Genomic DNA, 26919 nt, shown 5'->3' on the forward strand with positions numbered 1-26919 from the left:
CAAAGTCTCCGTCTCCGCTGCATCTGCTCCGAAGAAAAGGCTTTCCATACTAGGACATAAGTTCATAAGTCAGGAGCAGAATTATGCCATTCGTCCCATCGAGTCTACTCTGCTAATCAATCATGGCTGCTCTAACTTTCTCTCTCAACCCCATTCTCCTGCCTTCTCCCCTTAACCTTTGACCCCCATTATTAATCAAGAACCTGTCAAACTTTCCTTTATAGATACCCAAAGATTTGTTCTCCACAAACATCTGTTTGTAAACATGGTTTCCTCCCTTCTGTCATCGATGGATCCCTCATCCGTGTCTCCTCTGTGTCCTTCTCTTTGGTGAAAACAGATCCAAAGTATTTGGTTTGTACTTTACCCACATGCCCAGACTTCAAGCGCAAATTCACACCTTTATCCTTAAGTGGCCCTACCTTCTCCCTGATTACACTCTTGTTTTTAATATAGGTGTAAAAGTCTTTGGAATTTTCTTTAATCTGACACGTCAAAGCCGTCTTGTGGCCCTGTTTCACCCTTCTATTTGCCCGCTTGAGTTCTTTCCTCCTCTCTTTATAATCATCAAAGGCCTTGTTTGATTCGATCCTCTTAAACCTTCCATGTACTCCCTTTTCTTTTCGACCAAATTTACAACTTCTTTCGTTATTCAAGGTTCCTTTAAGGGCCTGTCCCACTTACGCAACTTTTCAGCAAACTGTCTGCGACCTTAAGCTCGGGGGCGCTCGCCTGAAAAACCGCGAGCTGGATCGACCGTCAGTGCTGAACACACACACATACACACAAGCACAACGCAAAGGCGGGGGCTAGGGAAAGCGGGGAAGCGCTGTCTGAAATTCACACGGTGCAAAGCCACGATGAACAGGAAGGTTAAAGACGGCCAGCACCGTGTATGGTAAATCCTTTAAAAGAGCGGGGGGGGATGGGAGAAGGGGGGAGAAAGGGAGACAAGGGGGGAAGAAGGAGTGGTGACACTTTTAAGAAGCCAGACAGCTTTTAATAAGTCAGAGATACACAGCTGAGAAGTTTAGCAGGCATAAAACATTACCGGTCAGTTTTCCTTGGATCTGAAAACTCATGCTTACGTTTTTTCCCCCAATGAGCCAAGTAAAATGCCCGGTCAGCAAAGGAGATTACGCACGACTACGTCGATTACCTACAACAACATGGCGACCCCACGTCCACTGCACTACGAGTTCAAGAGTATTGATTTTCTCCATGCCGGCCAATTTTTACTGGCAGAAAATGTTTCAGCTTGTTGAAAAATCTTCCTCGAACAAACTGAGGCCGCGTGGAGTAACCACTATGCGAGAACTCCCCTCAACCATGAAGGAGACTTACCACCTACGACCATGTGACGACCATGCTGCGAGATCGTGGCGCAGATCATACCAATTTTCTCCTGGTTATAGTCTAATTAGCCATCAACATAATTTCCTGTGGCTCTATCCTAACCTATGAGTGAAATAAATTCCACCGGGGCGCCGCATGATTGGCAGCCCCGCCAACAGTCTGTTTGCTTTTATGTCCTTTTTTAAATTTTTAGTGTACGTTAAAAGTTTGTGTAAATGTTCTCTGGTTTGTTTTATGTGGGGGATGGGTTTGAGGGAAACTTTTTTTTCAAAAGCCAGAGATGCGATTAATTCTCGGATCGCATTCTCCGGTCGCTCTGCGGCCTACCATCGTTGGAGCTGGAGGCTTCCCCTCGGACTGACCTTGGGCCCTACTGTGGGGCTTGGACTTACATTGGAGTTGATCCCTTGCCTGGGATCACTCCAACCGTGGCCTGCGGACTTTACATCGGGAGCTCACAGCCTCGGGAGAGGCCGTGGATGTCGGGAGCTCCAACGTCGACCAGCCCCGACGCGGTGTTTGATCGTCCGGCGCGGGGGAGCTGACATCCCCTTGATGCAGGAGCTGATCGCCTCGACGTGGAGAGCCCACCGCCGGCTACAGGAGTCAAGATCATACCGTCAACAAAGGGCTCGAGGCCCCCGACCGCGGGAGAGCAAAGGGAAGATATTTCACTTTTTTTCGCCTTCCATCACATTGAGAAATGTGGAGGGATCACTGTGATGGATGTTTATGTTAAAATGTGTTTTGTGTGTTCCCTTGCTTTTTATTTGTATGACTGACATGGCAAATTAAATTCCTCGTACTTGCAAAACATACTTGGCTAATACAGTTTAACATCGCGGAGGCCTGGGATCTTTTGCTGAGGTCGTCAGTGTGAATCTCCGCCCAGCTCGGCCTGTGGACTTTGGGTCTCCGGTAGGAAGCGGCCGTTTCAGGAACTCCAAGCCGCTGAGAGTGTTCTTTCCGAAGCCGGAGCTCCATTATCCAGCTAGAGGGCCTGAAACATTGGGCCTCCGCTGCGGCGACTGCGAAGGCCTCAAATAGGCCCCGACCACGACTGAACACAGAGGAAGAGGACTGATTTTTTTATTGCCTTCCCTCACAGTAGAAAATGTTGATTCCGCTGCGGGGGGACGTTCAAGTTAAATTCTATAGTGTGTTGTATTTTTCTTTTTATTTGTATGGATGTATGGAAACCCAAATTCTTCTATGTGTAGTACTTTGGTTCAATGTGAGTTGATTTTAAATGTGCTATATAAATAATTATATAAATAATTATATATAAAGTATTATTGTGATTGTGATAATTTACATGTAGATTCTTAAATTTTGCACAAATTTCGCCACATTTCATATGCAGGGTTTTTTAAAAAATCTCTGTGAATTCAACTTGAATACAAACTGTGCTCAAGTTGAGGTTGTCAAACCTTATTGGCTCTGCAGTCTTTGGGAAGAGTGAAGCACGCTCCTCAAGTTACAGATGTGCCCAGGCAGCCCTAGGATGATGTAGTGAGGCAAAACAAAAATCTGTCACGCAATCACGAAACACTTGGCATCTGCAGCAACATCATTGAATATGATTTGGACTGCATCCCAGTCAAATAACCATCAATGTTTCCTGTTATTGGCGTCATATTTTGACCCACCTTCCTTTTCTGTCGTCTCTTGGGTATTTTCAATTTGTAATTTTGAAAGGGGGTTGATATGGTTCGGCAAAGGAGGTTTATTAGGTAATTAATCAGTACAGAAGTATAACCTTGCTGCATTGGTTAGAAGGCAGGAAGCATGCATTAGGGGAACGTCTGCAGAGCGTTCTGTAACTGGGGACTTGGATGACTTGAATGTAGAAATAAAGATTTATTCGTCCAGGTATGTAATGGAACCCAGAATACATTTTAGAGTTTGGGGATAGGTGCAGGTAGTTAAAAAAAACGAGTGAATGGGCAAAAATATGAGAAATGGAGTGAATACGAAAAATTGTGAGAATGTCAATTCTGAAATAGCAATCATTTATGAGGGTAGAATAAAACCAATGTTAAAATATCCTCTTCATAGTCTCTTTGTTGACAAGAACTCGTCTTACAAAGAAGCATAGAAACATAGAAAATAGGTGCAGGAGTAGGCCATTCGGCCCTACGAGCCTGCACCGCCATTCAATATGATCATGGCTGATCATCCAACTCAGTATCCTGTACCTGCCTTCTCTCCATACCACCTGATCCCTTTAGCCCCAAGGGCCACATCTAACTCCCTCTTAAATATAGCCAATGAACTGGCCCCAACTACCTTCTGTGGCAGAGAAATAGAGCAAACCCTGAAAAGTTAACAAATGGCCTCTGTATTGCTTTTTAGAGCAAACTTGAATCCAAGTTCATGCTGAGTTTGTTGATTTCAGCACATGGTTTGTAGTTTCTTAGAAAAATTATAGAAAAATCAATTAGGGCTGTTACTGGAAATCGTTGATTGGTGAGTCCTGCAGAAAAATGCATGTGTTAGTAATGGACGAAAAACAAATTTGGGTTTGCAACTTGACGACTGATGTTAAATTGAACTGTGTTGAGTTGAATTGTGCAGACTGAAAGAAAGAGACAGAGGCCAAAGAGGAAAATAAGACTTGCATTAAATGGTATCTTGCATCATCTCAAGATCCTTTAAAACACTTTACAGTCAATGTAATAAATTCTAAATAGTAACATTGTGAAACATGACCTGACTTTCTGCACAATGAATTCAATCTTGATTTTTTTATTGTGTGATTCCAGAACCGAAAGAAAGCTTTCACCCATTCTCATAGCTAGAATATGATATCCAGAACCAGGGGTCAGCTTAAGAGTAAGGGGTAGGCCATTTAGGACTCAGATGAGGAAAAACGTTTTCAGTCAGAGAGTTGTGAATCTGTGGAATTCTCTGCAACAGAAGACCAATTCACTGGATGTTTTCAAGAGAGAGTTAGATATAGCGTTCAGGGCTAACGGAATCAAGGGATATGGGGAGAAAACAGGAACAGGATACGGATTCTGGGTGATCAGCCATGATCATATTGAATAGCAATGCTGGTTCGAAGGACCTAACGGCCTACTCCTGCACTTATTTTCTATGTTTCTGTTTTTCCATATGTGAATTACATTTGATTTAACTGCAGAGACTGCATTATCTACAGGCAGATGAAATTGATTGCAAACAGATTGGCGGCATGGTGGCGCAGCAGTAGAGTTGCTGCCTTACAGCGCTAGAGACCCAGGTTCGATCTTGACTACGGTTGCTGCCTGTACAGAATTTGTATGTTCTCCTCATGACCATGTGGGTTTCCCCCGGGTGCTCCGGTTTCCCCCTCACACTCCAAATTGAAAATATTGTAAATTATATTTCTGTCATTTCTACTATTTTTTCTAAAACTGCAAATAATAATTATCGCTGTAATATGCACTCTTGCAGAACGAGGCTTACCATTCCGAGGAGACAATGAACAATTTGGATCTCCAAATAACGGCAATTATCTTGGTCTTTAGAGCTAGTTGCAAAATTTGATCCATTTTTACTGGCTCATATGAATCAGTATGGAAACTCCAGATCAGGAAATCCCTCTTATTTGTCAAAAACTATATGTGAGGAAATAATTCAACTCATGGCAAAAAAGGTTAAGGATGCAATTCTGGCTGACTTGAAAAAAGCTGGATATTTCAGCTTGTCAGTAGATTCCACCACTGACATTTCACATACTGATCAGTAGACTTTAATTATCAGATATGTATCACCTGAAGATGGTTTACCAAATGAGAGATTTTTTAACTTTCCTTGAGCTAAAAGACCACTCAGGAGAAAGCATAGCTGACTTAGTGTTTAAATATCTCACTATTCAGCTTGAAATTGACTTTAGAAAATGCCGAGAGCAGTCTTATGATAATGCTGCCAACATGGCTGGCAGGTACAAGGGTATGCAGCAAAAAATCATCAAAAAAAAACAAATTTGCAAGATTTATTCAATGCATTGGTCACTCACTCATTAAATTTGGTGGGCCAGTGAACCGTTTTGGAATTATCAATGAAATTTATACCTTCTTTTCATCCTCCACAAAGGGATGGGCAGTTCTAAAATCATTTTTGCAACCTCTGTCAAAAGTGCCTAAATATTTGTCAGACTACTAGGTGGGAGGCACATGCAAAAGCCACATAAGCTGTTTTGGAAAGTTGCAGCGTTATCACTGATGCTCTTAGTCATTTGTACTCAGATGTTAATGTGAAGGGTGATACCAGGCTTCAAGCTGACAATCTTTTGCAGAAAATGGCAGAACTGGAATTTGTGTTTATGCTGCATTTTTGGACCCGTGTGTTAGGTCATTTTCACAAGGTCAACAAAGCCATTCAGAAATCAAAACTGTTATTGCGTACCTGTGCAAGTTTGTACAGTTCACTTCAGGACTTTTAAAGCAAAATTAGAGAAGATTTTGATGAGCTTGAGCAACAAGCAAAGGCCACCTTGCCAAATGTTAACTGCAGAGCTGTCACAAGGAGACAAAGAGTAAGGAAACGGCATGGATATAATGGAAGTGCACCTGGTCCTGATGCTTTAGATAAATTCTCTTCAAGAGATAAGTTTAGGATAAAATCCTTTCTTCCTATACTAGAAGCACTTTAAACCAATTTAAGAAGAGCTACTGTGTACAGTGATGTTGCACAAATGTTTTTTTCTTTCGTGCTAATCTGACCGCATCTAAGCATGAAATTCAGCAAGGTGTTGAACTGTTGATGGAAGCATACCCAGAAGATACCCTGAAAGTTACTGATGAACTTTTGCACTTTCACTTGTACGTGAGACAAAGCCGTGGCCCTACAGAAGAGCACTCTCTGTCTCATAGAGACCTTTATCAAGTTATATACAGGGAAAACATTCAGATGGCCTTCCCTAATGTGGAAGCAATCTTGCGGCTGTTTCTTAGCTTAATGGTCACGAACTGCTCGGGAGAGAGGTCCTTTTCAAGACTCAAAAGAATTAAAAATGAATTAAGGGTCACAATGTCTCAAGAGAGGTTGTCTGCACTGATCGTTCTGTGCATTGAGAGTGACAAACTTAGACAAACAAATTTTGATGGACCTGGATGATTTTGCTATGAGGAAGGCTAGACAAAAACTTTTTTAGTCTTAGTGTATTTGGTGATTGGAGTTTCTTTATTTCTTAATATGTATTTTAAAACCAACTATTTAATGACAACATACAGTAGGATCTAAAAGTGTCACACTGTCACTGTCAGGTAGTCATGGCCCTTATTAACATTTCCCCGGCAATAAAATGTTAAAGCTCACATTGTTTATTTTTTAATATAACAGTAAACTTACAATTTAATTTTCCTAAAAATTCCTGCTTATTCCACAAAATGTTTACAAAGTTCGGTTATAGCAAAAGTTTTTCACAGTGTTCATTTTAACATTTATGCTTTTTTTTCAATCACTACAGTATTTAACAATAACATTTTATGTCCTTTGGAGAAGGAATTGCGAATTGCGGAAATTTAAACACCCGTTGTCTCAAATTATTTAAAACACTCTTTCATCTTCCTCTAGTCGTGGGGGTGGGGGATTGGGAGGGGCCTCACAAGTGGAATAGCTGAGGGCCTCTCTTCATCCAAATCCGCCTCTGAAGGTGATCACTGGTTGGCGCGGACTTGGTGGGCAGAAGGGCCTGTTTCCGCGCTGTATCTCTAAACTAAACTAACCACTGAAAGAAAGGCACTGACAAAAAATGGAAATAGAAATCTTCACATTCTAGGAAAAGCACAGAGCCAACATCTCCAGAGAGAAGAAAAATAACCAAGAGAAAAAAAAAGTACTCTATGAATCAGCATGTATTTACAATTTAAAATGTGAATGATTCTATGTGTTGAAGATCTTTTTACTTATTCAGTCCTGAATATTCATAGAGAATTAATGAACAGATGGTGTACTCAAATGTGTCATTTTCTTTGTACTTACACAGCGAGTTCTAATGAATGGAATCATTTGATCTGTCTGCAGAGTATTGTGAAGACCCAAGGCTTTCATGAACTTTCTGACCCTGCCTTGCTTGTTATTCTGCAAAGTGACTTGCTCACCATCGATGAGCCCGATTTAATTAACTTTGTCAGAGAATGGGCGCACGTTAACTCAGTAAGTATATTAACGTAAACCTTGACTTAGATCCTCTGATGCACTCTCACAATTGTCTATCATTTCTAGGCACTGCTCACGTAGAATGATATTGAAGTACAAATCATCAGATAGTTTATGTGTATTTCTTTCCATATTTCCTTTCTGCCCATTTAATCTGTGCTGGCTCATAATCTCAATCGGCACTATTTCTTTCTACAGTAGCCTATTCCGCCTACATTTCAACAACTCCCATGCCCATCCCCAATCCCTCAACATAGAACGGTACAGCACAAGAATGGACCCTTGGACCCATATCTTTACCAAGCACGATGCCAAATTAAGGACCTTGTCAAATGCCTAACTAAAGTCTAAGCTTCCTCTCGTATTTCTTCAGTGGCTGATAGCATTCCCTTCAATAACCAGTTCTTGGACATATAAGATATGTTACATATAAGATTGTTAAGGGTTTGGACACGCCAGAGGCAGGAAACATGTTCTCGATGTTGGGGGAGTCCAGAACCAGGGGCCACAGTTTAAGAATAAGGAGAAGGGTAAGCCATTTAGAACGGAGACGATTTGGCAGATGAAACACTTTTTCTCACAGACAGTTCAGTGGTGATAGCCTGTGGAATTCTCTGCCTCAGAGGGCGGACACGCCAGAGGCAGGTTCTCTGGATGCTTTCAAGAGAGAGAGTAAGATTGGGCCCTCACAGACAAAGTCTGTGGAATTCTCTGCCTCAGAGGGCGGTGGAGGAGTGGATGCTTTTCAGGAGATATAGGGCCCTTAAAAATAGGGTCAGGGGAAGGGGGAGAAGGCAGGAACTGGGTACTGATTGGGGATGATCAGACATGATCACATTGAATGGCGGTGCTGGCACGAAGGGCCGAATGGCCTACTCCTGCACCTATAGTTTATTGGACAGCTGTCGGTCTGGATAAAACTATCTCTTTTGTGGTGCACACCACACTTAGTTTTATTTATGCATCTTGAAGCAGGCTCTACTTTGCAATTTCAATTTGACTTAATTTCTGGACCCTTGCAGGTCAACCTAAAAGCAAAAACGAGCAAAATTATCACTGCAAAAGTGTGTGGGATCAGGCATTTTCACAGACCCTGTATTCCTTGGAAACAAGCAATCTCCTTGCTATCCACTGCCACATTTTGCTGATTGTTACCAATGCCATGTGCTCAAATGTTAACTCGGGCCCACTATACCGGCTGACATCTGACTGTTTGTTCTAAATCTAGTAATGAACATGAATTATGCACTAAAACGCTAATTGATGATGCAAAATATAAAGACAAGACCAACCCACCACTCCACACATCAACTGCAAAAGATTCTGTTTTGAGGTGAGACTAAAACTAAAATGCGCTTCTGTCATTTTTAACCTCCAACACAGGTAGTTCTTGACAAATCAATACCAGAAATAGCAAAGGAAGTTGTTCGTGAATTACGCCTTTTTCTCTTGACCCCTGATGAACTGACAACCCTGGAAGCTGAAAACAAGAAAGATAACTTGATTCCCGTAAGTTTTAACCTGCATGCATTTTGAAGGGACCGCAACCTCATGAAACAAAAGCAATCAAACTTTATTTGTTTATCAGCACTGATAAATGCTATGAATCATTTTAATTAATTACTGTGTTCTTGGCAGACCAGAGCAGACCATGACACACATTCTTCTCAAACAATATAATTTTAGAACTAAAAAAACATTGAAGTTATTTATAGATATGTGAAATAGCTCATTGAATATATACATGAAGACAGTGGCAGTTTATGGACGTTTTGATTGTAGATTAATCCCTAAGTACAAGTTATTTTAGCGGTAAATTTTCTTTAATATTACCATTTATAGAATTGTTCCATGGAGTGTGCGTAGGTTCTATTTTAAAGTATGGATGAACTGTTTATATAGCAAATACTTGGCAGAGACGGAAACCAGAAGCATGCTTGATCAGATTGACTCCATTGTAAAGAACAGTCAGACCTCAGGAGACATCTCACAGTCTACATCAGCTCTCAGTATACTTTCCAGTGGTTTATATCTCAGAGTATAGGGCCTTTGTGGATCTTGTAAGATAAATTATTTTTTTAATGTCTAAAAATTGTTTTGCCAAATAATCAAAAATCTTCTGTGCCCCTCATATCACTAATAAATTCCAAGTGAAGAGTCTTGGCAAGGTGTTTAACAGCAGCCTGATCGATACAGCATCAGTCCAGGCAACCTGTCAGGAGCTGGAGAGCTCGGTGAGAGCAGTGGATCGGTCGGGTCTTCCCGGCAAGTTGAAGGCGTAGATTTACCAGCATGGTATCCTGCCAAAGATACTCTGGCCACTGCTTGTCTACAAAGTCCCAATCTCTATTGTAGAGAGATTGGAGAGGAAAGTCAGCAGCTTCCTCAGGAGGTGGCTGGGACTGCCCAGGAGCCTTAGCAACATCGCCATTTACGGAAATAACATCAAGGTCCAGCTGCCCCAGAAGTCCCTGGAAGAGGAGTTTAAGGTGACTCGGGCCAGAGAGGTGATGCTGTACAGGGTCTCCAGCGACCTCAAGGTGGCTCAGGCAGGGGTGGAGGTGAAAACTGGGAGGAAGTTGGTGTACATATAGTGGCTGGTGTACATATGGTGTACATATAGCTGCTAAATTTGTATAAGATAATTACAAGCAGTTGAATAAGGGGTGGGAATTAATAAGCTTTGGCTTCTTCCTGCTCCTTTTCGGACACATATGATTTCATTTATTTATAGATATTGTTTATGACACTTTATAAATATTCTTGTTTTGTTTTTTGTATGCTGTTTCACATTTGCTTTTTATTCTTTTATTCTGTTCGAAATAAATAATAAAATTAAAAAAAGAAAAAATAAATAAGTGGAGAGCCGGTGAAGCCGTGCTGCAAGCGGAGTCTCGGATACGCCACAGAGTCCTGGTGGGAACAGTGACTCGGGGAAGAGCTGGCCTGGGAACCTTCCCAACTCCACAGTTTGACAAGGCCAAGGGGAAGGAGAGGTGCAGGCTGGTCCAGGAGGAAGTGAGGCCAGCGGTGGAGGAGGAGGAGAGGTGTACCAGAGCGGTTGGCTTGAGGCAGCAGGGAGCCTGGACAAGGTGGGAGCAGGCCATGGACCAAAAAGTCACATGGACTGAGCTCTGGCAGGCTGAACCACAGCGCCTCAAGTTCCTGGTCCAGGCAGTGTATGATGTCCTGCCCAGCGGATTGAGCCTCTTCATCTGGGGCAAAGCAGAATCTCCAGATTGCCCGCAATACTCCGGCAAGGGGACATTGGAACACATCCTGAGCTGCTGCCCAAAGGCTCTTGGGCAGTGCCGGTACATCTGGCGTCACCACCAGGTTCATAAACCCATTGCAGAAGACATCAGCATGGGAATCAGCAGCTGCAGACGAGCACGCCCCACCACCCAGATGATCACCTTCGTGAAGGTCAGAGTGCAGCTGCCAAGAACCACAGCAGCCAGGAATCCGTCAGGAATCCTGGCGACTGCGCAGGACTGGCAGCTTTCCGTAGACCTGGTGAAACAGCTGAAGTTCCCACAGCAAATTGCCACGACCACCCTGAGGCCAGACATCCTCCTGGTCTCAGAGGTGACCAAAGGAATCATCTTGTTGGAACTGACAGTGCCGTGGGAGGACTGTCTGGAGGAGGCCCACGAGAGGAGGATGACCAAGTATGAAGAGCTGGTCATAGACTGCCGTAAGCAGGGCTGGAAGGCAAGGTGTATGCCCATCGAGGTTGGCTGCAGAGGTTTTGCAGGGCAATCACTCTACAAAGCCTTGAGTGGAATGGAGAGGAGAAGAGCCATCACACCATCAAGAACACTACAGGCAGCGGAGAAAGCCTCGAGATGGCTCTGGATCAGGAGAGGTCTATGGGGAGGAGCGAATGCCACCTGAACACAAGTTGTGGTCTGATCAACCACGGCTGGGTCGCCTGGGCGAGGGTGTCTGATGTTGAAAGACCCGAAACACCCAATGACCCCAGGTTACATCACTGATGATGTGTTCAGGAGCATCAATAGATGCATTTGATCAAAAAAAAACACACAAACTGAAGGGAGAGCTGCCTTTGTTTTTCAGATTGTGCAGAACTCCAGGAACTGAGAATTGTAAAACAGAGCAGGAAATATCTTTCCTCATGTCACCTGGAACCAGATACTGCAGAGAGATGACTCACTCACAATGCATTTTTTTGTAGCCTCTAGGATTAAGCCAAAGAATTTTGCACCTATCAGTTTATTTCACTTTACAGTTGCTTTCTAAATCGACCAAATAAAACAACCTTTTTTAACTGAGGAACTTTTGAAATGGCACTATTTCCTGCTGTTGGAATTTGCAGGGCTGCCAACATTGGGTGAGAGTTGAGAGTAAGGAATTGCGAGAGAGCTTAGCGACCGAGGGGGTGAGGGTGTGGGAGGGATGGTGTCCCCCTCCCACAGTAGGGAGCTTTCAGCTTGAAATTGTGCAATCTGGTGCATACTGTAGCGAGTCTTTTAATTTACACTTCAATGCAACATTTATGCTTTAAATTGGATTAGGTATGAATAAGGTTAGGCTAAATTACATTCCTAATTACATTCCACAGTAGAGCCAGGCTCTGATCAACAGATGCTGCACACGAATGACTCTATTCTTGTATGGAAATCAGATTATAATTCATGCTGTTATGCATATATATATATAGAGCAAAAAACAGCGAAACAAGGCAAGTCGGACTTCCATCATTGTTCTGCACAAGTAAATCAATCAACCTTGCCCTTTGACTATAGAAACAAGACAAAAATAATTCCAGATTATTTCAATCATATATGGTTCAATGAAATTAAGATATATATGTAAAACATATATATGGAAACAGGCCCTTCAGCCTATCAAGTCCTCACCGACCAGCAATCTATCATACACCAGTTCCATCCTACACGCCAGGGACAATTTACACAAGTCAATTAACCTACAAACCTGCACTTTTTTCGGGTGTGGGAGAAACCGGATTATCCAGAGAAAACCCATGTGGTAGTAAGGCAGCAACTCTACCGCTGCGCCACCCCATTAAATTATTTTTTCTGCAATATATTTATTATGATGTCACGTCAATAAAGATGAACACATGATTCTGATTTCTGCCCTTAGTTGGATAACACACATCTCCAGTCATTGTGTTTTATGGCTGGTTTTCAACCTCTTCAGTCTGAAGGTCTCGACCCAAAACATCACCCATTCTTTCTCTCCAGAGATGCTGCCTGTCCTGCTGAGTTTTTCTAGTTTTTAGAGTTTATCTTCAGTTTAAACCAGCATCTGCAGTTCCTTCCTACACTCTTTGTTAAGCGAAACAGGTCCTATTCTCATAATATTATTCACCTCAACTAAGTTTTTTCTTCACCCCCGTTGCTGCAGAGAATACAATCCCAGTTATCAAATCTTTCCTCAAAGTGAAAAAAAAATTCCAGCCCTGCCAACATCTTCATAAATCGCCCCAGGATCCTCTCCAGAGCAATTGCACCCTTTCTACAATGTGTCATAGTCTTACAGCATGGAAACGGGCCCTTCATCCCAACTTGTCCATGCAGATCAAGATGCCCCATCTAAACTAGTCCCATTTATCTGCGTTTGGCCCATATCCCTTTAAACCTTGTGTGTGCCAGTGTGTGTGGGAGAGTGTGTGTCAGTGAAGCGGCCACACCATCCGGAGTCAGCGGAGACTTGGGAATGGCCGGGTAGCGTTCCCCTCTGTTTCAAGAGAGAGATTTAGCTCTTAGGGCTAAAGGAATCAGGGGATATGGAGAAAAAGCAGGAACGGGGTACTGATTTTAGATGATCAGCCATGATCATATTGCCGAATGGCCTACTCCTACCCCTATTTTTCTATGTTTCTATTTCTCTTTGATGGATTTCCTGATGCTCCGGTCCATCTCTTTTTGACTTTTTTTGTTTAACAGAGGTAGAATGATTTGTTTATCAGAGGTAGAATTGTTTACCAGGTAGAATGTAAGGAACTCCTCTTTCCCCTGCTGATCTTTAGTCTGCAGCTAATGTTTCCCAAGCTTCAAGCCTGCATTTTCAGGAGACGTTTGATGCTATTTAAAAATGGTCATTATTATTTTCCACTCTGGAAAAATTAAGTTTCAATGCATAATACTGAGGAAATATAAAATGTGCTATCTGGCAACATTTCAAGGCAAAGGATATTTATTCCTTATTATTCTGCCAAATTAGCATGAACTGAATCCGATCATTGTGCACTTTCACATAAACATCTCCAGAAATATATAAATACATAATTAGGACCATGTCAAAATTGAATAGGAAAGTTATAGAGGAACTTGTTCATGTCTTAGAAATCAGCAACACAATTTTTCCAATGTCTGTAAAGATAATGGACATATTTAAAGGCAGCGAATGTCCCCCACATGCATACGCACAAGAACATGCGCACGTACACATACCCGTACAATGAGTGTAATTATTCTGTTGTTGGCAACCTCTAATTTTGCAGACCTTAATTGCCATCAAAATGATATCACGCTAATTATAGATTCTACATCAGAACTATGTTTAAAGTGACTTACTTGATGATCGCGGTGTCTTGATAAAATGTTTCAGCTGTGTTTGGGTACTTGTATACCCACACAAGTGGACGTTTTATGCTGAGCCTACATCCATAAAATTGTACTGGCACAGAGAGAGTGATCTTTCAGAGCCAAGGTTGTCCAATAGCTAGTCATGCTATATTAAGGCCCATAGTTGGAGTGGTGAAACCCATATTGTGGCTAGGATATTGTCGTCATATAACATTGTATCTCTTCTCTTCTAGAATGCAATGAAATTAATTGTAAACCTTTAGTGCAATGAAGCTAATTGTAAGCCAATATGCTGATTTGTTTTGCATATGATATACAATTAGAAAGATGACCATTAATTGTGAATCTTATTTAGTCATAATGTAACCATGACTGCACCAGCCACATTAACAGACACATGGCTTAAAACCTCTGACCAATTAAATTAAATTCAATTCAGTTTTATTTGTCATATGTAGGTTAACACAGAGTCAATGAAATGTGTTTGACACGACAACGGGTCACCTCAGCAATAATATAATAAGGATAAAATAAGATAAAAATGACATTGGTAAGGTAAAAAGACAATAATAAGATAATCAACATTTATGATGTGAAATGTGTTTATGAGTTCAGAAGCCTGATGGCCTGATGGTAAAAACTGTTCTCAAGTCTGGTGGTACGTGCAGCCATGCTCCTGTATCGTCTGCCTGACGGTAACAAGGAGAACAGTCTGCATACTGGGTGATTGTGGTCCTTGATGATGCTGTGTGCCTTCCGCAGGCACCACCGGTGGAAAATGTCCTGAATGGCCGGGAGACAGTTGCCAGTGATGTGCTGTGCCGCCTTCGCCGCTCTCTGTAGTGATTTGCGGCTGTGGGCAGAACAGTTCCCGTACCAGACATTGATGCAGCCCGTCAGCAGACTCTCGATGGTGCATCTGTAGAAGTTTGTGAGGATGCTGGCGTTCATGCCAAACTTCCTCAGTCTTCTCAGGAAAAAGAGCCGCTGGCGGGCTTTCTTTATTATTGTGTCCGTGTGCAGTGTCCAGGAGAGGTCCTTAGTGATGTGCACACTGAGGAACTTGAAACTGCTGACCCTTTCAACCTCAGCATCACTGATGTGGATGGGGAGGTGTCCACTCCCCTGCTGTCTCTTGTAGTCCACGATCATCTCTTTAGTTTTGCTAACATTGAGAGAGAGGTTATTTTCCTGGCACCAGCTGTTTAGTTCCTTTACCTCCTCTCTATAGGCTGTCTCATTGTTGTATGTGATGAGGCCCAGGATGGTCAGCAAACTTAGGATGATGTTTGAGTTGTGCTTGGCAGTACAGTCGAGCGTGAACCAGGAGTACAGCGAGGACTGAGCACACAGCCCTGTGGTGCACCTGTGTTGACGATCAGTGAGGAAGAGGTGTGGCTGCCAATTTTCACCACCTGGGGCCTGCCCATCAGGAAGTCGAATATCCAGCCGCAGATGGAGCTCCAGTCCAAGATCAAGGAGCTCGGGGACGAGTTTTGAGGGAATGATAGTGTTGAATGCCGAGCTGTATTCAATGAAGAGCATTCTCACTTATGTATTCCTTTTGTCCAGGTGGGTGAGCGCAGTGCGTGTTGCCATGACGATGGCATCGTCCGTGGCCCTGTTTGGTCTATACGCAATCTGAAGAGGGTCCACGTTGTCAGGGAGAGAGGAGCAGATGTGAATTTTGACTACTCGCTCGAAGCACTTCATGATGACTGATGTCAGTGCGACAGGACGGTAGTCATTTAAACAAGAGGTTACTGGTTTCTTTGGAACAGGAACGATGGCGGATGCTTTGAAGGGGGTGGGAACTGACTCAGGGAGAGGTTGAAGATGGTTGATGAACACCTCTGCCAGTTGATCAGCGCACGCCCAGAGAGCCCGCCCTAGAATACCATCCGGTCCTGGAGCTTTGCGGGTGTTGACTTTTTTGAAGGACCACCTCACGTCTGCCGTTTGTAGGGTCAGTGTGGTAGTCCCCCTGCACATCTGTGGGCTCAAGGTGGGCGCTGTGTTGTCTGCATCGAACCGGTCGTAAAAGGTGTTAAGTTCGTCCGGGAGCGAAGCGGTAGGCTGAACAGTGCTCCTGTTTTTCCCTTGGTAGTCTGTGATGCAGCGTAATCCACTCCTCATGCGCCTGGGGTCAGAGCTGTAGTAGTTAGATTCCACTTTGTTTCTGTGGTCTCTCTTGGCTTTCCTGATGGACTTCCGGAGGTCATATCTGGCTGCTTTGTAGGCGTCGGGGTCCTCTGAGTTGAAGGCAGTGGTCCGTGCTTTGAGTTTAGCGCGCATTTCCTGTCCGACCCAGGGTTTTCTGATTTGGGTAAATGCAGATGTGGCTTTTGGAGCAACATCAGCGATACACTTACTTATGTAGCCTAAGATACGGTGAAAAACTTTTTGTTGCGTACTATCCGATCAGCAAAAAGAATGTGCATGATTACAATCAAGCGACCCTCAGAGTACAGATACAGGAAAAAGACTTTAACGTTTAGTGCAAAATTTGCATTTCATCCCTTTAGTAATAGTCTGCTCTGTCTGTATATTGCTCTTCAATGTAAATTGTTTATCTCCATGTTCACAATCTCCCATGAAATATTTGCTATCCATTTATTCATTCGTTAAAGTACTTTGATGAAGGAAATTAAAATTTTAAGAACGAACTGCAGATGCTGGAAAATCGAAGCTACTCAAAAATGCTAGAGAAAACGCAACGGGTGAGGCAGCATCTATGGAGCGAAGGAAATAGGCAACGTTTCGGGTCGAGACCCTTCTTCAGACCTGATGTAAGGGTGGGGGGGGGGGGGGGGGGGCAGGAAGAAGAAAGGAAGAGGTGGAGACAGTGTGCTAAGGGAGAGCTAAGAAGGGGAGGAGAAAGCAGGGACTACCTGAAATTAGAGAAGTCAATGTTCAAATTAAATAGGTAGGGCAAGGATGCAAGCCAGGTTCTGAATGACTGATGAGCAATTTTTTGGTATATGTTTGGAATTCTTCATGTGTCAACTAGTGTTTCTCATGTTTGGACGAAAGAAGGTCCAAATAAGTACTGCAAATATCCTCAGGGTAACAGATTACCTGTATCCAAGGCTTGTAAAGGAAGTGGTTGCAGAGATAGAAGACTCGTTGGTTGTAGTTTTTCAAAATACACTCAGTTTCCCAAGATTACCAACCGTTTAGGAAATTGTAAATGTGGCAGCTTTGATCAAGAAAGAAGGATGCCATATAGCAGGAAACTATAGACCACTTGGCTAAATATATGTTGTTAGAGGGCCTTTGGGAGTTGCAGCACAGAAGCAGGCTTTTCTGCCCTCAGAGTCCATGTCTTCCACCAACTAGTGCAGAAAGGAACTGCAGATGCTGGTTTACATCAAAGATAGATAAACAAAATGCTGGAGTAACTCAGGAGAGCATCTCTGGAGAGAAGGAATGGGTGACGTTTCGGGTCGAGACCCTTCTTCAGACTGATACTGCTATCAACAACTACTCATTTGCGCTAATTGTACAATTTATTTTCAGAAAGAAGTGATTTGAATGCATCCTGTATTCCTTTTGATCTTGTAGGTGGACAAGATTGCCGAAGTGTGGAAATTTCATGCATTGAAAAAGCCAAGTGGAATCGCGGTTCATCTGCTTCGGAGACGGAAGGGAAGTCGACCCCGAGACCATCACAAGTACTTCAACCTTTGCCACAAATAAACGTAAAAACCACAAATACTTGGAATATGTACTTTTGACTGCGTGAAGGTGATTCATCGGCAAGTGTCAATATCATATTGAACCAAACCGAAGCAGCATATAGTTATTACACAAGGTTATATGAACCACACCACTCTTTTTGGACCATTTTGTTATTTTTGTGTTTTACATGAAGCAAGGTTTATACGCTGCAATCAAAGGAAAGCTGGACGTATATAATATCACAGAGAGTGTACATGAACATTGGGATATTATTGATTCATCTCAAGTGCCATTCAATTGTTTTAGGATTCTAAATAAGATTTTGTCATGGCCATTTGAACTGGTACACTGAAGCCATGCTCTCGAAATTGCAGACAGTGGTTTAGTCATGGTGTAACGTGGTAATGACTATCATTGTTTTTTGTTTTTAATATTTTTGTGTGCTTCCTGTTGATATGACGCTAATCCTTTTACTGGAAGGAATACTGGTATTGAGGATTTAAGGAAAATGTAAATATGTATTTTTATATCACTAATTAAGTCTTTTGACAAAGTCCCTCATGGTGGCTGATCCAGAAGATTAAGATGCATGAGATCCACGGTGACTTGGTAGTTTTGATTTTGAACTGGCTTACACACGCACCTTGTACAAGAATGTTGGTAGGTTGGTTACTAAGTTTGTAGATGAGACAAAATTTGGTGCAGATGCAGATATGAAGAAATGATGTAGCAGTATAGCAGGATATAGATCAGTTACAGATATAGGTGAAATGGCAGATGCAGTTTAATCTGGGCAAGTGTGAAGTAGTGCACTTTTGGAGGTCAAATGTAAGGGAAAAGTATACTGTTGATGGCAGGACCCTTAGCAACATTGATGTAAGATCAAGAGATCCTAGTGTCTAGGCCCATAACTCCCTGAAAGGAGCAACACAAGTTGTCAGAGTGGTAATGAAAGTGTGTGGAATGCTTGATCGGGGCATTGAGTATAAGAGTCAGGAAGTCATGTTGCAATTTTATAAAACATTGGTGAGACCATGTTTGGAGTATTGTGTGCAGTTCTGACAGAAGAAAGGTCTTGACCTGACACATCACCCATTCCTTCTATCCAGAGATGCTGCCTGTCCCACAGAGTTACTCCAGCATTTTGTGTCTAAAACAAGACTGTGGTGGCTGTGGAGAGGGTGCCGAAGAGGTTTACCAGGATACTGTCTGGATCAGAGTTATTAGCTGCTTGGAGAGGTTATACAACTTGCATTGTTTTTGCTGGAGTGTCTTAAGACTGAGGGAGACCTGATAGATGTTTATAAAATCATGAGAGGCATTCTCAGAGCAGAAATGTCAAGGAGAAATAGTTTTAAGTTGATATGGGCAGGGCAACCTTTTTGTACAGACATTTGTGGGGTATCTTGAACCTGTTGCCAGATGTGGTGATGGAAGCAGATATAATAAAGGCATTCAATAGATCTTTAGACAAGCACATGGATATACAGGGAATGGAGGGATATGGATCTCAAGCAGGCAGAAGGGATGAGTTTATTTTGTCATCATGTTTGGCACGGGCATCGACCAAAGGTCTGTTCCTGTGTTCTACGTTGTTTAAAAGTCTGATGACATTCCAAGACATTTCTTAGCCAATTAATTCGATTTTTAATGGAAGTGTTCTCACTGCATTGGCAAAGCTGATGAAAATGAAGGTAGGAGCCAATAGTAAAGTATTGTAATTCCAGTTTCTCGAGAAGTATAATTTTCAGGCCAGAAGCAGCAGAATAAGAAAAATGATGCATTCAGGTATGTGGAAATTTATAGCCAAGTCCTTGTCATGGTATTTTACATAATAATTATTTGTCTTGTTCTGGCTTTACCTGAACTGGTAATTGTATTCAACCTCACAGTGATGTAAACAGTCAGGTTCTCAAGTTGGGTCACATATTCAGTATTATTATAGCTTAAAAATAATCCAGCAAGAGTCACACCATTCAAGAGATTTAAATGTGGCACAAATCTACTGAGCAGGTAGCAGCTTGCACGGAGGAAGCAGCACCAGGCATGGCCAGTTTTAATGACCAGACCTAGGCTATGTGTTCCTGCCCGCTGTCTGTTCAGCTCACTGGGTGGAAAGTAACCAGGTTCCCAGCTGAAGATTAACATTAATGTACTTTGTATTGGACAAAAGAGGGCAAAGGGCTGATAACAGTCTCTGGCTTGACTCAAACAATATTGCTACATTTTCATACCCTCAGTTCAGTTCAGTTTAGTTTATTGTAACATGTGCCGAGGTACGGTGAAAAGCTTTGGTTGCGTGCAACCAGTCAGCAAAAAGACAATACATTATTACAATCGATCCGTTTACAGGGTATAGTAACCTCTCTCACTCTTCAGCTCAGTTCAGCTCATGGTCGTTTGATAATTAACTTGGGACATATTCCTATAGATCACAATTTACATAGATTATGGAACCAGAATATTCAACCTTCTGCACATCTCTGTTTTCAGAAAGAATATCTTTCAACTTTTATTTGCAGGTTTTCTGTTCTCAGTTCTTTTCCATCTGTTTACTTTGTTTCTGAAGGTTTCAGAAACACTTTGGCACTGTTTATACTGTATGGGAGACTTGAACTCTTATAAGTCTTGGATGGAGTGGATGTGGAGAGGATGTTTCCACTATTGGGAGAGTCTAGGACTAGAAGTCATAGCCTCAGAATTTAAGGACAATTTTTTAGGAAGGAGATGAGGAGGAATTTCTTTAGTCAGAGTGTGAGAATCTCGATTTTTTTTTGCCACAGAAGGCTGTGGAGGCAGTCAGTGCATATATTTAAGGCAGAGATGGATAGATTCTTGATTAGTACTAGTGTCACAGATTATGGGGAGAAGGCATGAGAATGGGGTTAGGAGGGAGAGATAGATCAGCCATGATTGAATGGCGGAGTAGACTTGATCGGCAGAATGGCTTAATTCTGCTCCTATCCCTTATGATCTTATGAAAATAGTTTGTTATTTATAAAAAATGTAAAGGCAGATATTTCACTGTGTATTATATTTTGTAGTGTGCACTATATATTTTTGTGAATATTGTACTCGGGTTACAAAGTAAATTATACTTTTACCTCTGCCCGGCTTGTTTTGATTGCTGTTGAGAGATGAAGCTTTTATTTTTATGTTTATACTTCCAGCCTTGTTGCACAAGCAAAATGAATTCACCATTAGCTATCCCAGAATAGCATTTCTAGATATATGCAAAGTAAATTTCACTGGGCCACAGGACTGTGTGGAGAAAAAAAATGTTGTATTTACATATTCCATTCTATTTCATAATTTCAGCACATCAAAGTGCTTTACAGCCAAGGAATTACTTTTGAATTTATGTTACTGTTGTAATGGCAAAATCTACCGACCAAGTTCCAAAGCAGGAATGTGATGATTACCAGATATTCCATTTTCTTTCTGATGTCGATGAGGGATAAATAATTGGGAGAATTTATTTGAACCATGGCATGCAAATTTTATACACCTTCCTCAGTACTGCACTTGATTGGCAGTCGAGATTTTTGCTAAATACTCTGCAGGACGATGCATGAAGAAAATGGTGTAAGAATAGAATTACATTAGTAAAGTAAAAATTCAAATGTTTGGTATTAACGCAGGTTCTTTTGATGTGTCGGCTGTTTTATGTTCATGTTATAGTCCATGGTACAGAAATCATTTGAATTACCGAGTATGAATTATTGGGGTGCACAGTGGCTCAGCTGGGAGAGCTGTTGCCTCACAGTGCCCGAGACCCAGGTTCGATCCTGAGCTGCTGTCTGTGTGGAGTTTGCACATCCTCCCTGTGACCGCATGGGTCCCCTCCAGGTGCTCCGGTTTCCTTTCACATCCCAAAAACCTACGGGTTTATAGGTTAATTGGCCTCTGTAAAATTGCCCCCAATGTGTTGGGAGTGGGTAAGGATGTGGGATAACGTAGAACTCATGTGAACGTGTGGTCAATAGTCATCATGGACGATGCAATATCTCTAAACTAAACAAATTAGTCATAGAACAATCACCTCCAGCAGACATATTTTAATGGGTTACACTTTAATGATGGCGTTAATGATACCAATCATTGTGCAACGCTCTTCCTGTATCAGAAATATACAGACAGATTGGAAGACCTTTCTCCCACCACATGTGTAGGAAAGAACTGGATGAATTGGAGATGAAGAAGGGTCCCGACCCGAAACATCACCCATTCCTACTCTCCAGGGCTGCCTGTCCCGCAGAATTACTCCAGCATTTTGTGTTTACCATTCTCCCACCATAGATGGTCCCTTGAATTATAAACAAGCAAAGCTATGATGGGTGTTGCTTCCTTCCAAAAGTAAAATGTAGGGACGATAGAAATGTAAAAATATGGGCTCTGATGACAGGTTATTGATCTAAGGTATTAACTGCATTTTTCTCTCCAGAGAGGCTGCCTGTAGCATAGAGTATTTCTAATATTTTCCGTTTCAATTTAGAAATGAGTTTCTGCTTTTGACTATGGAAGAACGAAAGTACAGTTAACAATAGATCACATGAGTAGATCAGAACCTTAAACTAGGAAGAAGGGTCTCGACCCGAAACATCACCCATTCGTTCTCTCCAGAGATGCTGCCTGTCCCGCTGAATTACCCCAGCATTTTGTGTCTACCGATTTAAACCAGCATCTGCAGTTTCCCCACACAGAACCTTAAACTATATGCTTACAGATCCTTTTTTAATCACATGATGGGAAGCAAAATTTGCCAAGGAAGCACTGGAGAAGGATGATAATCTTAGATCAAAGAATATGATTTTGATACGAATGAGACCCTGATGGTTGTGTACGAATGCTTAAGTTATTAAAATTAAACAAAGCGCGTTTTTATAAATCTAGTTTTAATTAAATATTTGGATAGATTGAATTGCCTCTCTTGCTCTTGCAATCAAAGCTAAAAGTATATGGACTATTCAAACTTTAAAGGTCAACCCAAAAATATCCTATAAATCAGCATTCTATCCAACAGAGCAGATGCAAAGAACAAGTGACAATGTTTCCAATTTAATTGCAGTACTTTTTGTTAATTGGCGAATAATAGCGGGCTTCAGCACTCTGCTGTGTTCCTTACTTTGTCATTTGGTTTCTTTCCCTCCCTGTTAGCGGAAAAGATATGCAATACTTAGAATTGGAAAGTCGCTTACTGAACCTCTAAAGAAGTCCATGTTGCACAATTCCCTAATTCTGGTCATCTGGGCGTCACGATGGTGCAGTGGTAGAGTTGCTGCCTAACAGCACCAGAGACCCTGCTTCGATCCTGACTACGGCACTGTCTGTGCGGAATCTGTACATTCTCCCCGAGGTGGCGTGAGTTTTCCCCGGGGGCTCCGGCTTCCTCCCACACTCCAAAAACGTACAGGTTTTTAGGTTAAAACTGGCTTCACTTTTTCTCACAGAGAGTGGTGAGTCTGTGAAATTCTCTGCCTCAGAGGGTGGTGGAGGCATGTTCTCTGGATGCTTTCAAGAGAGAACTAGATAGGGCTCTTAAAAATAGCGGAGTCAGGGGATATGGGAAGAAGGCAGGCTCAGGGATGATCAGCCATGATCACATTAAATGGCGGTGCTGGCTCGAAGGGCCGAATGGCCTACTGCACCTATTGTCTATTCAGTAAAAATTGTAAATTGTCCCGAGTGTGTAGGATAGCGCTAGTGTGCGGGATCACTGGTCGGCGCGGATTCGGTAGGCTAAAGGGACTGTTTCCGCATTGTTTCTCTAAACTAAACTAAAAGACCCTGCTGCATCCACAATGACAGTTACTACATGTGGGTTCAGAGGTCATGCTGCTACCAATGCCCCTATAGAATGACTTTAGTTTCAAACTAAAGTTGTACATTTCAACTTTTTTCTTTATCTAACTGTGGCTGGAAATCCCTTGTACCGTGGGGCCACCCTTTAATTCAGACATCTAGTAGTGAAAGCAGGCAGAACCTTGGCCCTGCACCTCCTCTGTTAAGATAAGTGATATAATGCAGGGCTGACTCAAGACACATTTTATGAGTTTAATCTGCTTTGATTCTCATCTGGTTCCACTATTTATACTCCAGCAGTATGGTTGTCAGCAGAAACATCTGTGGACTGCCAATTGCATTCTATTTACGAAGGAGTCGTTGTATTTTATGCGTCTGCCCCGTTTGATAGCCTCTCTGAATTTACTATTTCTTTATCCAATGTATGTATTACCAGCCAGAATACAAAACTTCAAATGTGCAAACTTGAGAGTTTGTCTAGTCATGGAGTCAGACAGCACGGAAACAGGTCCCTCGGCCCAACTCACCCATGCCGACCAGGATGCCCAATCTCAGCTAGTCACATTTGCCCACAGATAGCCCGTACCAAGCAAGCCTTTCCTATCCACGCACCTGTCCAGGTGTCTTTTAAATGTTGTAATGGTAACTTCCTCAATAACCTCCTCTGGCAGCTCATTCCATATTCCCTCCACCTCTGAGTGAATAAGTTACCCCTCGGGTTTGTGTTAAATCTTGACCCTCTCATTTTAAACATGTTTTTGATTCCTGAACTCTGTGTAAAATACTTTTCACCCTATCCATTCCCCTTACGATTTTACAGACCTCTATAAGATCACCCCTCGGCCTCCTGTGTTCCAAGAAATAACGTTATTTATTTTGTTATCTTTAAAAAAGATTTCTAGGTCACTGTTAAAGCTTCTCGGCATTTAAGTGTATAACAGTTTAAATGTTTTTCTATCCCTGAGGCGCCTGTTCTACATAGAATAATATATTGACTATTGGGCAGCAGAGATCAGGAGCTCCATGGAGCGGAGAATCAATCCTGCATCCCTCCACTTTCATGCGTCACTTGCTGTATCGCGTGTGTTCATTTCAATGGATGCTGTTTTCTTTGCAACGTGCAACAGAACCAGTTTTCCATTGAATCGTAAGACTCTTTCCTGTGAACAATTCAGTGGGTGTACAGAAATTTCCATTGCATTTTAATGATTTGTTTACTTCTAAAACAAACCCAGCGCCCTACAACAGGTAAATTGTAAGCATGCCGTTGTCAGCTGGGCTCAGAGAATCACTTTGGTTACTTTTTCTCTCTCGGGTTTAAAAATATTCCCAAATGACGTTTCCACAGGGAATTTAAACAACCGGCAAGCCTCTCAGCTGGGAAAACATTTAACCTCTGACCTTCCACAGCTGTCAGACATTTGCACCATTACCAGTACTCTTACTAGTGCACAGAAGATCATGATATGTTTAAGAAGGAACTGCAGATGCTGGAAAATCGAAGGTAGACAAAAATGCTGGAGAAACTCAACGGATGAGGCTGCATCTATGGAGCGAAGGAAATAGGCAACATTTCAGGTGAAGAAGGGTCAAGAGTCAAGTCAAGAGAGTTTATTGTCATGCGTCCCAGATAGGACAATGAAATTCTTGCTTGCTGCAGCACAACAGAATATTGTAAGCAAAAATACAGAACAGTTCTGCTGCAGATGTTGAAGGTGCAGATCCTTCTCAAAAACCTCTTGTTATCTGGATGAATACCCAGCTGAGAGTGCCTATTGATGCCACGAGCCATTTGGATCAATGCTCCATTGATGTCATGAGCCATTTGGATAGCTAGTATGTTTTCCTTGCATCTTAATAGATCAAATTAGTGGGGATAAAATACCTTTGTGAACCAGCATCCGAGAATTAAAATGTTATTACTCGGGCCCACTATCTTTTTGTTAATATTCTCCATTATTGGAAGTCAGTCTCATGCACTCATTGCCAAAGACTACTTTGACCTCAATGAAAAATAAGGTTGACCTATTTTGATTTCTATTTTCAAACATGTCATATGCATGAACATGTCAAGATTAAATCGAGGAAAGCTTCAAATGTTTCAAGTGCAGTTTAAACTTTCCAATGATTTATTTGCTTGTCAAGCAACATGTAAAAAAAAGTCTTTGTCCCTTCTCTGTATTGAACCAACATTTGTTTACACCAGAAAATTAAACAAAAGTGTAATCTTTGAGGGAATGCAGCCAGTGAATAAACTTGTACAGACCATGTTTCACCATTTTCCCACACAGTTCTGAACATAAAGCAGTTAGAAATAGTTAGTTAATTCATTTAGGTTATTGACACGTGTATCAAGGTACAGTGAAAAGCTTTTGTGCTATTCAGTCAGCAGAAAGACAATACATCATTACAATCGAGACATTTACTGTCTAGATACATAAGGGAATAACGTATAGTGCAAGGTAAAGACAGCAAACTCCGATACCAAGGGTCACCAAAGAGGTAGATGCTATTTCAGCACTGCTCTCTGGTTGTGGTAGGATGAATCAATTGCCTGATAACAGCTGGTAAGAAACAGTTCCTGCACGTGGAGGTGTGTGTTTTAAAACTTTTGTACATTTTGCCTGATGGGAGAGGGGAGAAGAGGGAATGGCTAGGGTACCACCCGTCCTTGATTATGCTGCTGGTCGTGTCGAGGCAGCGTGAGGTATAAATTGAGTCAATAGAAGGGAGGTTGGTTTGTGTGATAGTGTGGGCTGAGTCCACAATTCGCTACAATTGCTTGCGGTCTTGGAAGAAGCTGTTCCCAAACCAAGCTGTGATGCAACCTGATAAAAATGCTTTCCATGGTGCATCTGTAAAAGTTGGTGAGGGCTGTATAGCATTCACCACTTGTTTTCATACATGTCAGAAAAGCTGGTCAGGTCTGGGGAAATGTGCTCAAGGGTTGGGGAGCAGGAACAGGGAGAGGTGGTCAGACTGTCCAAGGTGGGGGAGGGGGAGGGCTTTGTAGGCTTCAGTGATATTAGTGTAAACTAAGTCCAGAACATTGTTTCCTCTGGTTGGGCAGAAAACATGCTGATGGAACCTGGGGAGTACAGTTTTAAGGTCGGAGTGGTTGAAATCACCCGCAACAATAAATGCCCCCTCTGGGTGGGCAGATAGATGTTTGCTGATAGCAGCTTGCAGCTCTTCCATTGCTAGCCTGGCATTAACGTCCGGGGGAACATAGACTGCAGTGATAACAGTTGATGTGAATTCCCTGGTCACCCAAGATGGCGTCGCGTGCACAACGCGAGGCTCTGCGTCTCCGTAGTTTTCGTAAGTTAGTTTTTCTACTGTTAATAATTACCTT

General features: G+C 42.2%; 1 protein-coding gene across 2 annotated transcripts in view; it reads left to right on the forward strand.

Annotated features, from left to right (window-relative positions):
• LOC129700856 (BTB/POZ domain-containing protein 19-like) overlaps nucleotides 1-26919 on the forward strand; it is a 124252-nt gene that overhangs the window by 92299 nt on the left and 5034 nt on the right. Inside the window, exons 6-8 of one of the 2 annotated variants that reach the window (XM_055641619.1) lie at nucleotides 7369-7500; nucleotides 8887-9012; nucleotides 17646-20869. In XM_055641619.1, the coding sequence (XP_055497594.1) occupies nucleotides 7369-7500; nucleotides 8887-9012; nucleotides 17646-17780 (393 nt within the window). In that variant the 3' untranslated portion in view covers nucleotides 17781-20869. Of the gene's footprint in view, nucleotides 1-7368; nucleotides 7501-8886; nucleotides 9013-17645; nucleotides 20870-26919 lie in introns of those variants that run through there. The other variant, XM_055641621.1, reaches the window with a different exon arrangement.

This window comes from Leucoraja erinacea, chromosome 10 (assembly GCF_028641065.1).
Source record: "Leucoraja erinacea ecotype New England chromosome 10, Leri_hhj_1, whole genome shotgun sequence".
NCBI lineage: Eukaryota > Metazoa > Chordata > Chondrichthyes > Rajiformes > Rajidae > Leucoraja > Leucoraja erinaceus.